At 41.8% G+C, this 12,852-nt stretch overlaps 2 protein-coding genes across 2 annotated transcripts; both read right to left on the reverse strand.

Moving 5' to 3' along the window:
• Nucleotides 1-5,553: 5,553 nt before the first annotated feature.
• Nucleotides 5,554-8,952, reverse strand: LOC136475265 (replication protein A 32 kDa subunit A-like). Its single transcript, XM_066472821.1, has 10 exons — nt 8,725-8,952; nt 8,499-8,615; nt 8,264-8,361; nt 7,408-7,449; nt 7,208-7,285; nt 7,051-7,129; nt 6,868-6,963; nt 6,704-6,786; nt 6,367-6,438; nt 5,554-6,292 (listed from the first exon to the last, which is right to left on the reverse strand). The coding sequence occupies exons 1-10, from the start codon at nt 8,809-8,811 to the stop codon at nt 6,208-6,210; spliced, it is 837 nt and encodes a 278-aa protein (XP_066328918.1). The 5' UTR covers nt 8,812-8,952; the 3' UTR covers nt 5,554-6,207.
• Nucleotides 8,953-9,610: 658 nt separating this feature from the next.
• On the reverse strand, nt 9,611-11,540 carry LOC136475266 (delta(24)-sterol reductase-like). The gene is made up of 2 exons (XM_066472822.1): nt 10,296-11,540; nt 9,611-10,179 (listed from the first exon to the last, which is right to left on the reverse strand). The coding sequence occupies exons 1-2, from the start codon at nt 11,538-11,540 to the stop codon at nt 9,736-9,738; spliced, it is 1,689 nt and encodes a 562-aa protein (XP_066328919.1). The 3' UTR covers nt 9,611-9,735.
• Nucleotides 11,541-12,852: the final 1,312 nt, after the last annotated feature.

Raw genomic sequence — 12,852 nt, forward strand, 5'->3', positions numbered from 1 at the left:
TCCAATCCTAAGGCATCATCTCAAGTTTATATAAAAAAGTGTTTTAATATTTATGTCACCAAATTTGTATACTAGAAAATATATTTCATGATAAATCTAATGATACTAGCTAATCTGTAAAATATATCGGTATTTTTATATAAACTTGGTCAAATATACATGGTATATAATGTATCTAGATATATGCATGTCCAGATACATATAGCAAAATCCACATACCAATTCGAAAAGAAAAAATCTACATACCAAGAAAATGTCAAAACGACTTACAATTTGGAATGAAGGGAGTATATGATATGGTTCCACTTATATGATGATATAAACCTTATAGAATTATGTTCCTTTTTGGTACCGAGATATATACCTCAAGGACAGGCTGCAATCACAATTCTTCATGGCAGCTGTTGTGCTTATCTGCTAGAGCATTTGGACAGCAAGAAATGACGTACATGATCTTCAAAGAAATGCCAGAAGCCTCTTCCGAAAAGAAATTCTCTTGCTTCTGCATAGAGTGAATTCAAGCCCCCCCACCCCCCACCCCACCCCACCCCCACCCACCCCAATTTGAACAATGGATCCAAACCCTAGTGTAATTCATAGACTTAGCCTGATTTTTTTGTTTCTTAAATTCTGCTGTGAACTCTTGCTTTTTTGCTTTAATTAATAAACTCAATCTGTAGGGGTTGCTGCCCCTCCGGTTTACACACACACACACACATGAATTGTGAATTGTTTGGTTTCAGGCTAGACATCGATGGATCGGATCAACATTATTGGATTTGTGGAAGGATCACGGCCGGGCTGTCCGGGCCAATAAGAGAGGTGGTTGTGCACGTACCAGCACTAGCATCACATGCACCATGAGTACTGTTTACACTTTTCACGTGTACTCTAGCATCATCATATATATCGCGACGAACTGACGGAGGCCCATGGCCAATCAAACATTTCTGATTCCATGGTAGCATGCATGCATGTTGATTTACTGCATGCCTCTGTGTCCTGAAATATAAGGAACAAAACACTGTAAAAGGAAATATATATTCACATGCATACCTACTATTAGTGTTTATCACCAACCCAAATATAGTAATCAGATAGGCTTATATGCCTCATTTGTCTTACCACATAATATATCTTTAAATTACTTGGATACCTTATATTTCAGGACACAGGGAGCACACTACTGGACTCCTTGAGTTTGCCGAGTGCCCGAAACACTCGGCAAAAGACATAAAACACTCGACAAATGGTTCGCCGAGTGTAACACTCGGCGAACAGCACTCGCCAAAAACAGTGACGACAAAGCCAACTTTGCCGAGTGTTTTTTATCGGGCACTCGGCAAAGCCTTTGCCGAGTTGAAACTGAAAAAAAAAACCCGAAAAAAGGAAATTTTTATCAAAAAAAAATGGATTTTTTTAATCGATGGAGGCCCCCACCGACCAGTGCCCACCCATCTACGACATTTTTCACGTGAATTTCATGGCTACGTGGCCGACGCGATTCGAACCCGAGACCTCCCGCTGTGCGGGTACCTCCTCTACCACTACACCACACTCTCACTTGTGTCTGGATTCCGTTTTAGTTCCTAGTATATTATACTAAATCGAGTGTAAATTGCATGTTTAAGGCCCTAAACGAATTCAAATAAAAAAGTCGTAAACTACAAAGTTTCATAACTTTTCGAGATCTACACTTTTAGTTTAGAAGTTTTTCCATCCAAGGTCGTTTACAAAATTTGAATTTTAAAATTTTGAAATTCAAACACAGTTTTGCATGACAAGATGTTTTCAAATCAAAAAGTTGTAAACTACAAAGTTTCATAACTTTTCAAGATCTACACTTTTAGTTTAGAAAGTTTTTCCATCCGAGGTCGTTTACAAAATTTGAATTTTAAAATTTTGAAATTCAAACACAGTTTTGCATGACAAGATGTTTTCAAATCAAAAAGTTATCAACTACAATGTTTCATAACTTTTCGAGATCTACAGAGTTTATTTTGGTTGTTTTTTCATCCGAGGTCGTTTGAAAAGTTCGAATTTTAAAATTTTGAAATTCAAACGCAGTTTTGCATGACAAGATGTTTTCAAATCAAAAAGTTGCCAATTACAAAGTTTCATAACTTTTCGAGATCTACAAAGTTTATTTTGGTTGTTTGGTCATCTGTTCATCCGACATGGTCGTTCTAACATTGTTCACAAATCTTATATATCTCTCTTGTAGTTTCATAAACTACAAGAGAGATATGTTAGATTTGTGAACAAATTTATTTTCACTTTGTCGTATGAAGAAAAGACCAAAACAAACATTGTACATCTTGATGAGTTATACAACTTTGTAGTTGAAAACTTTTTCATTTGAATTAATTTACTGCTTCAAAATGTGCTTTGAAATTTTCTTTGCCGAGTGTCAAAAAAAAACACTCGGCAAAGAAGCTCTTTGCCGAGTGTCAAAAAAAAAACACTCGGCAAAGAAGCTCTTTGCCGAGTGTCAAAAAAAAAACACTCGGCAAAGAGACTCTTTGCCGAGTGTTAAAAAAAACACTCGGCAAAGAGCATCTTTGCCGAGTGTAAAAAAAAAACACTCGGCAAAGGCGTTTTTGTCGAGTGCCCGAAAAACAACACTCGGCAAACCACCTGGCACTCGGCAAAGAGCCGGTCTCCGGTAGTGGCATGTATATTAGAGAGATTTCTATCGACTTATCTAGAAAATAGGTTCAGGTCTACCTGACTGTCTGTCTACACACAAATGAGAGCCTACAAGATAGGAAGAGCGGCTAGGCCATGACGAGTGGATCCTCTAGCTAGGGAAGGCACCCGGCCATGACGGATCCGATGATAATTCTGATTATCACTATCCACTATCACCAATAAGAACGAAAAACCGACGATGATAGAGTTACATAGCTAGCACTAGCAGCGATAATATTTGTGCAGTAGTGCATGAAGTAAATTAATAATCCTAATAACTAATAATTGCAGGGCACACGCAGGCCATAAGAAAATTAATTTACCAATAGTTATAATTAATTTTCATGATGCATGCATATAGAGAGTACGGTGCATGGGTTAGTTACCCTTCCACGGAGAATATATAATACGGCATGAATACAACTAGCATACTTTGCAGAGAAGTAGAAGATGAAACGAAGTGCATGAAGTCACAAGTACATATAGAAGAAGGAAGGAAGAATGGTAGATTAGATCTTGATGAAGAGACGACGAAGACTCAGTGCAGTAGTGTCGTTGCGCAGCTACTAGCAGAGTATGTAACAACAAGCTGGCAAATCAGCAGCTAGCACCAAACGGAACAGCTCATCAGATCACGCTGTGTGCCTGCCAGGTGGTGATGCTGTGCCAACGCTCGATAGCTATATATCCCTATCCAATCATCGTCCAACAACGACGATTCCATATAATGCATGCATGAAATCCGTTTCGATCCATTCTTTTGTTTCTTCCCCTTTTTCTAGGTGCAGATCTAGAAATATATATTTACATTTATATTTGTAATAAGGACTCCTTTATTTTCATTATTTTTCAACCTCGAATATGTCTCTCCTTCGAGGCTGCATGGTTATAAATTTACAGGGAGCTCCATACTTTCAGCTGAGGTAGGAGGCCGGAGCACGAGCCAATCCGTAATAGTAGCTACCAAGCAGGCAGCAGGACCAGCTCGATCATCATGATGGATCAGCTCGTGTGCATTAGGTGCAGCACTGTGACAGTACAATAATGTGGTCACCATAAGCTAATTAGATCTACCAACCACTAATTAACAACAGTCCTTCTCCAGTAGCATATACAGTTCTAGCAGTATATTTCATCCTGTCGCTAGATTTCTTACTATATCAGTTATAATTGACCACGTCGGTACATTCTGTCTCTTGGTTGCTTCCATTTTCTAAAAGAAACCAGCTAATTATATCAGGAATTGCACTATTTACTGGAGTAGTATCTATGTCTGTCTATCAGTGACCCTGAATTTTGCAATGGATGTTTTGGTGGTGTGGAGATGTGCGCCAGGGAAGGTAGTGGTGATCCCTGACGTACAGGGACATGGATTTTGTGGCACTGCAAATCCGTCAGCCAATTCATATTTCTCTTGATGAACCACCACACCACAAAACATTATGAGCAAAGTGCCAGTGAAAATCGCTGTGCATGCGTGCCTGGCCTGCTTTTGCATCTGAATTATTGGCTCCAGATTGCGATTGGACCAGCTACCCGAATCAAAGCTATTGGCCAATCTACAAATGTCTCGCTGTCCATCTCTCTGTCTCTCTGTCTGTCTGTATCTACATCTTTTCTTGGCTCTCTCGCAGTCATTCAGTCGGACTGTCGTAGTATGTATGGATAATCAGTCAATCTGCACATGTATGCAGACATAACCAAGTCTTGGTACCATCTGTATGCAGAGATAACCAAACAAACTCGCCAATTCCCATGGAATTCTATCGATTCATGAACTAGTTTAGGAATTCAGGAAAATGGATTCCTGCCATGCCAATATACTGCTAATAGCATCAGTCTGTTAATGCCATGCCATATTTAGCCTATCCAGGGTAAAGATTGGATAAAACGTTGGAACAAACCTTTCGTAAATTCCATCAGAAATTATACTTTCAAAAATTCTAGTATCCACAGTTAGGTCTATTTAGGAATACATGGGAAAGTCCAAACTAAATTTCTTTTGCCATACGCAAGAAATGACAAATTACTAGTGTGGACGCACGAAAAAAAAAACACATAGCATATATATGGTCCATTTTAACATAGGTATCTGCATTTTCTTTAGCAAAATGAAGATATGATTTGTAACAAAATTTGTATTTCTTTAAAAAAGAATTACCCCATGTACACCTAGATCGCCCTCAAGATAGATAGTGCCCAACATAATAAGAGAGAGATGGGTACAAAAGCTACTGTTGTGCAAACAAGAAGGAACTGTACGGTTAGTAGCTAGCTTCCAAGTCCGCCTCACCTTGTATTTGGGCAGGAAGCCTTAGGGCCTGTTTAGTTGCCAAAATTTTTTGCGCAGTACCCATTACATCGAATTTTACGGCACATGCATGGAGTACTAAATGTAGACGAAAAAAAACTAATTACACAGTTAGGTGAGAAATCGCGAGACGAAACTTTTGAACTTAATTAGTCCATAATTAGACACTAATTGCCAAATACAAACGAAAGTGCTACAGTAGCCAAACCCCAAAAAATTTTGGATCTAAACGCGGCCTTAATTGGGCTCGTTGCCGGTCTTATTTTTAAGTAAATTTGTAATGTCTCGTTGCCACTCTGTTCGCTTATACTAAAATTTAACTTATGCTGAAATATTATGAGAGGGAAACACTATTCCATGACTGAAAAGTAGTGTCGCTTGAGCTTATTCAGCACTACACTTAAGCTTATTCAACATTACTTTTCAGCCATGAAACAGGTTTTCCTCTCACAGCATAACAGTTTGACCGATGGAGACTTTGGAGAGGTAGTAGGCTGGACAGTGTAAAATTCAAGCTTTTCAACATCCATGGAGAGGCAGCTGTTCACAATTCGAACTGTATAGTAAGTCTCCTGTAGTTAGGTGCTTGCACACATGGACAAACAGCATCCAGTACAAGTATGCATGACCGGTTCACAATTTGTTTGGTTAGTCCACCATCCGTGGATTAGTATGCAATTCCTTCTGGCAGCACTGTTGCTTAAAAGCAGCATAATAACTTTTAGCTTTATCCCAACCCAGCACTGCATCAGTACATAATCTCATCAACAAAATAGCACATCATACTGGCAAAAGGACTACACAATGATGAAAACATACCACACCATATCGATTTGTCACTACTGAGACGAAGATTTACTACTCGTCTTCATTGGCACAATTTCATCAGATGATGAAAATCAACTAGTTGACACAAGATATAATATTTCCATAGCCCATGCATATAGGACCATCTAAGATAGGTCTAACACCATCAAAAGTCTTCCTTGACACAACTTCATCAAATGATGCAAATCAACTAGTTGACACAACATGATATTTCCATAACCCATACATTGAGGACCATCATAGATAGGTTCAACACCATCAAAATTCCCTTCCTTTTCAGACTTTGGTAGTATAGGGAGGCAGAATCAGTTCTGTCAAGTGATACTTAGTCCTCTGCCATTCGAGCAGGCTGACTGCGCTTGATTTTGGCTACAACTTCAATCGGTTAAAGCTGACTTGAAGTGGAAGTCATCAATTGTTGAGTAAAGATGCCCGCCATCCACATGGAAATCAATAGCCTCCCTGCATAACAAAAGGAGCCGCTGAGAACTCTGTTTTTTCTGTGTGTGCTAGTGAAAGTGAAGAGAGAGCTCTACTTGATCTTCTCCTTTGGCAGTTGTTTGAACCGCTTGTATACTTCATCAACATGCACCCCGTGCTCACTCTCACTGTCAACAACAGAATGACAAATAAAGATGAGAAAACATGCTAACCAAGGCATCACAACAAAGCAAATTTTTATTTGTTAAGTGAAAGGGCAATTATTAAACGTAAAACAGGTAATGCGGCATCATATTTTCATAAGAAAGAAATAAATATAAGAAAGAAAAGGATGATTATGTGTAATATAAACTTTATTTAGGGCAAGTTATTGGAAAGGCTGATCAAAACATAGTACACGGAAAAAGGAGGGGCCACAGATATGCGACTTACAGGTTCACTGGTTCACTAAAAAAATTCAGCACCTGCTTGTTCAAATCAGTATCGGATCCACTTGCTCCACTAGTCAATGGTGCCTATAGGAATTAGTAAGACATGATGATATGTGAAAAGGTTTTGATTAAATAATCAATGCAATAACTGCAACTATAACTTACTGGATTCGTTTTCAAAGATGTTGGTGTGCTTGATTCACTGAATCCACTTGAGACTGACACTCCCATAGAAGAACTGGTCCGTGCAGGACTGCCAGCCTATGATATAAACCAGAAGCCTTGTAAAACAAAGCCACGGAAAAGATAGCAAGGAGTATATGACCTTAGTACAGGAAAGGGTGACACCTTTAATTTCGTGTTCTCTATATGCATCCGAACACACTGAATGAAATGCAGCGTAACCTCATTGAAATCAGTTATAGGCCTGAAAGAAAATAAATATATTATTTGTTGGCTGCATTGCAAGAATTGTTCAGCTTAAACGAAGTTACTGCGAGGATACCTAATTGAGAAAGCAGTAGCACGCTTCCTCTCTTGAAGTCCCTTGAGGCTTCCAATGACCGCGACGTACATACCATTCCTTGATAACCAAAGAGAGAGAGAGAAAACTGTGAACTATCCGCACAAAAGCATGTCGACTTTCCTCCAGAAAAGATAGTGAAATGCTTTAGGAACAATGTAAAGGTTGTAGCTTATACTTACTGAATAGCAGCAGTTTCGGAAGAATCTGAAGCATCATTCACCCTGCGAAACAGAAACATAAATAACATAACTTTGTTAAGGAAACATATTACTAATCGCAGACAACCAACATGATAAGCCATGAATAACTTGGTTGAATGTAGGATTATGTAATTGGCCTAACATTGGAACTGGTGACTATATCTTTTTTTATAAAACAAGACAGATCTCCTTATCAATATATTATTGGCAGAACTCCAGCCGGCCATTTCTTTTTAGAAAAGGAAAAAGATCTTCACTGAAGTGCAGATTGAGTACATTTTGGGGAACTGACACACAAGATTTGGCATGGTAGGAACTTCAAGGGCCAGGTTGGTTATTAAATCAGTTTGCAGAATATTTTGTGCTATATATTTACATCAAGATTTGGTAAACCAACAATGCAACATCTCGTTTCTGTTCAGGTTAGTCTACACGAATTCTGCAAGCAGTAATTAAAGCCGGCAACAATATACGATTACTTTCAGGTTAGCTTTTCTTGACAAGTTGGCATCAACAGCGCAATTGGTATCACTTCTGCTACTTATCAGGTCACTGTAGAATCACTATCCTTGCAGGGAGAACTTGAAGTTGTTAAGGAGGTTCACATGGAGGATACAATGGCGAGGCAGGTTCAGTGGTTGGAAGGAACAACAGATGGAACTGTTACTGAAACATTCCACTTCCACAGGTATGCCTTTCACATGCACCTATGCAGTTTTGTGGTTATAACCTGATGTTCAGCATTGGTGTTTATGAGCAAATGATGATGTGTTCTGATAAGATTTCTGGGATTGACTATGAGAGAACCAAACAAGCAGTATTACGGTAGGCTCACCATCTGATGAAATCGAGGCGGCCGGTGCCATCATCGAGCGTGAATGTCACATCGGTCGTCCGTTCCACCTTGCCGTTGACCATCCCCACAAGTCGAATCTGAAAAGGGAACCGCGGCTGACGAATTAACGGCGAGAACATGTCCATGTCAACGAATCAAAGCACGACGAAGAGGAGGAAAGGCTGTGAAATGCATAGCACAGGGGAAGAGGAGTATCGAATCTAGGGCCGCGTACGTTAGCCATCTCGACGCCATCCACGACGAACGGAGCGCCCTTCTCGCCGGTGCCAGATTGCTGCGCGTCGACGACCTGCTTCACGGTGAGCGGCATGGTACTGGACGCCCCGCGCATCTGACAAATCCAATCACACAAGTCAGGTAAGTCCATGGCTAAGGGAACCGACGGATTGAGGTTGAAGAAAGCAAAAGAGGGAGTCCCCGCGGCGAGTGGAAGAGAGGACCTTGGAAGGCGTGGTGGAGTCGGCGGCGGCATTCTGGGAGGAGGTGAGCTGTGACGGCGAGAAGTCGGGTTGGCTCGACGGCATCATCTTTCCGGTCACGAGCGGCGGCGGCGGCGGCTGAACGGCTTGCGGGTGGGCAGATGAGAGGATCGATGGGAGGGGATCTCAAGGGAGCGGAGTCCTAAAGGCGGAGCAAACTGGCGGGAGACCGGGGAAAAGCGCGGGAAATGAATCCCTGCTTCCCGCCATTTGCTATCACGGTGCGTGAGCGAGCGTGAGTGGGTATGGCTCGGTGTGGGCCTGTCCACATTCGCTGACAGGTGGGCCTGACCGTACTGTTACGGCCGAGGGCTGATACAGGAGGGATAGTCAAAGCTCAAATCTCTTCTCTGAACAAAATTACAAAGCTTCACCTTCAGACCTTTTTTCTTAAAAAAAAGGCAGTAGCACTGCCACTTTTTTTTGCAGCAAGAAGAGGTGAAACCAAATGCAAAGGTTACAGGAAAAAACTAGACTCAGAATGAGCTGCTTGATGTTCAGGAACGCATGATCCAAATATGCATATTACAAGTAGCATCCTGGAATAAGATTCAGCTGATGACTGCATGCGCATGTTCTGGCAGGCAAACTTACAGAAAAAAGGTGTGCAGAGATTTGGCAACACGCAGGGTTTAATTATTATCACAATTACAGTTTGGCAAGCAAACTTACAGAAGAGTGATTTAATTATACATATTATCAGAATATTGCAAAAAAAAAAAGATTTTATGGCACAACATACAATTCCAACCTGACAGGCAGAGATGCAAATGCAAAAACTCCAACTAAATGTATTATCAGAATGTTGCCATCAATGAGTGACTGTTTAGCCAAAGGTGATTACAGCCTTAAATTATTCAACAGCTTCCAACAACACACATCAAGTTATAGGGGAAAGGATATATGGTTCATAACTGGATGTGTAGAGTAGCCATGATGGATGGAAATGGAATCAAAGTCAAGCCTGTTATATCACTCTGCATCAGCATCAGCAGGTTCTAGGATGGCAGCTTCAGCTTCGAGCACCTCCTCCTCACTCTTTTTGCCTTTCTTGGACTTGTAGTGGGCGCTCATGAAGGTCCCTACAGCGCCGTACTTGCGGCGGCAGTGCTCGTAGTGAGAGGGATCAAACATTCTCCAGAAGTCCTTCTCGCTCAGCTCAGACACTGCATACTGCGCCTGGTAACCGTGGTTCCTGATGAGCCACTGCTCCAGCCTATGCACGGCTTCAGCACCGTTGAACTCCTCACCCCGTAGAACAGAGGCGGGAGCGTAGTAGAAGCCAACGTCGGTGAACATTTGGGCGTAGCTGGTGTCACCTTTCCTGCGATGCTGCTCGAATCCTGGTTCCGGGTGCACCATCGTCTTCACAGGAAGCTTGTACAGCCGATGCGGGCACAGCCACACTGGGTAAACCTAAGATCAGATCAAAAAACAAAATTCTGAATACCAACCCAACCAAGTTGAAGAGGACGGTCTAGAGACTCTAGGCTAGCCACCAGCGAGGTAAAAGAAAAAAAAGGAAACTATACCTCCAGTTCACGGTGAGCAAACTCAAGAGCGTCGCTCACTTTGTGAAGCTGCACCAGCACGTCTTGGATCACGTGGTTGTCATGGTAGTAGTTCCTGATAGCTTCACCCTGCAGGGTGATCTTGAGCAAGGAAATCTTTGGTGGCATCAGCCAGCCAAGCAGGAACCTGAACCAGAACTGGTCCCCGAACGGTATGATCAGTTTTCCTTCCCAGTACAGGGACCTCGTGTGGCGATGGTAGTATTCTCTCGTAGGGATGTACTCCACGAACTCACCCTTCTTCAGAGCCGTCTCAGCATACTGGTAGAACCAGGGCTTAAACCACCAGCCTACACGGTTGATCCTGTTGCCCTTCTTCTTCGCCTCCTCCTCCGAGGCATAAACACCGGTCATCATCACACCCTGAGAGGATGAGTACACCATCCCTTCTACAAAGTCAGGGACCTTTGCAGGGTCACCGTCCCTTGGCACGAAAGAATCAGCATAAGCCTCTGCAATTTCCTTCAAGGTCCCCCTGACAGGAGTATATGTGAGCCTCATGTTTTCCTTGATGGGAATGAGTTTGATCTCAGCTGAAACGAGGAGTCCGATTGTGCCTTGAGACCATGGCATGCCATAGAAAAGGTCAGAGTCCTCATTGTCCTTGGTAGCTCTCACAACCTGACCATCTGCAAGAACAACCTCCATCGCGACAACCGTGTCAGAGAAGAGGCCATAGATGTGAGAGCCCCCTGAAATTCCATAACTATTTATCAGACCACCAACGGTAAGGTCATCAAACTCAGGAGCCACAGCGAGCGAAAGATTCATCGGGCAGGTAGCTTTAGTTATCTGACCCATGCTTACAAGAGGCTCGACCTTGGCAACCATTCTCTCTTTGTCAATCTCAAGAATGTTCCTGAATGCAGAAAGGTCAACCTGAAAATGTCTGGCACGCTTGTAGTCTACGTTGCGCATACCGACGACCACCCATGGCTTCCTAGCAGTGCAAACAAGGCCATCCCTCTTTGGATTCCTCTCTTTAAGACGCTTCACGACTCTCTTTATATTCTCCTCATGTTCCTTCTGTCGACGTTTCTCAGATTTCATGGCAGACCACGTGTTCCCCACAAAGACACTGAAGTAGATCAGCGCAGATATTGGAAGGGCTATAAAGAGAGCAGGAATCCATCGAAGTCGCACCAAGTAGTCCACTAAAACCTTCTTCCTTTTGGGTCGCACTAGAGGAGTCTGCAAATCCGCCATGTCTCAAGGCAGCATCTACTTCTGTGAAGAAAAAAGGCATAAAATCAAGGTACATGCATGCCGCTTCCATCAGTCAAAATAATGATGATAACTGAAAAAGGAAATTGTGGAAAACGGGCGAACATTGTGTCCATAATCATCAGGGTTGGCCGGCCTTAGGAGATGTAGTGTAAATAACATAGGCATGTAACATCTCGTACGTGAACAAAAATAACTGGTTTCTACTACTTGTAGGGTCATATGGTCTATGTGTTTATTTACATTTTATTTTCCCACAAAAAATCTTTGAGGGCCAGTCTTAAATTTTGGCCTAATATTAGCGTTGCTTATTTTAAAACCAACTGCAGAAAAACCCTAAGAGGCGACAGTCTATCGGCACAAATGAACATAACAAATTAGTAGAAAACATAAATAGCATGTGTCAAATGAAACATGTGTATATTATCCTACAATTCTTAAGGAAGAGGATTGGGCGACTACAAACACTGCTTTCTGAATTGAAAAGATGTGAGCAAACATTTAAATTCGAAATCTATTTGCAGATGAAACAATAAGGAGAACCTTAGCACTAATTAATTGTAGGGACGGGCAATAAAGGCAAAAACTCGCTATATATAAGTACTGTGACTTTGATGGCCTGACAACTCGTTTCCCTGTACGACCTTTGAGGGCAAGGATGGACTCAATGGTGTTGTCGGCCTAACAACTGTTAAACCGAGAAGGCAAATGTTACCAATTACAGGGCCACTATTGCTACCAATTACTGCACTACTATAGCTTAGATCAACAGTCATATACACTAGCCATTGCTGCCCGCGCTTCGCTGCGGGTGATTTGCTTGGTATAGGAAACCTCATATTGCTAATATGTTTTCTCATCGTATTAGTACTTAAGGCTGGTGAGGTTGGTTGTCATTACATGGTGCCTATTCTAGTGGAAAGAAGTATTTGATGGAGTTAGGTTCAAGCAACTAACACACTTAGATTTGAAGTACAACATTAGATAGCATTACATTATAGGCGAAAATAGGAAAACTAAAACACAAATACTTTCCCTAACGGGAGGGTTTACAAAAAGTGAATTATGATTCACTCTTCTTAGGTGAATCTACAGCACGCGTCCAATAACTACGGATGACAACAACGACAAGAGGAGCATCCTAAGGCAACTAACCCACCTTGAAACCACGCAGCTTGACTCCTGTGCTCGGTGGATTCTTTTATTGTACTGGATATGGATCTGCAACTTCTCGCGCTAATGGTTGAGTGAGAGAAACTAAGGGGTCTGCTTCTAACACTTCCGAAGGTGGAGG

The sequence above is a fragment of the Miscanthus floridulus genome, chromosome 8 (genome assembly GCF_019320115.1).
Source record: "Miscanthus floridulus cultivar M001 chromosome 8, ASM1932011v1, whole genome shotgun sequence".
NCBI lineage: Eukaryota > Viridiplantae > Streptophyta > Magnoliopsida > Poales > Poaceae > Miscanthus > Miscanthus floridulus.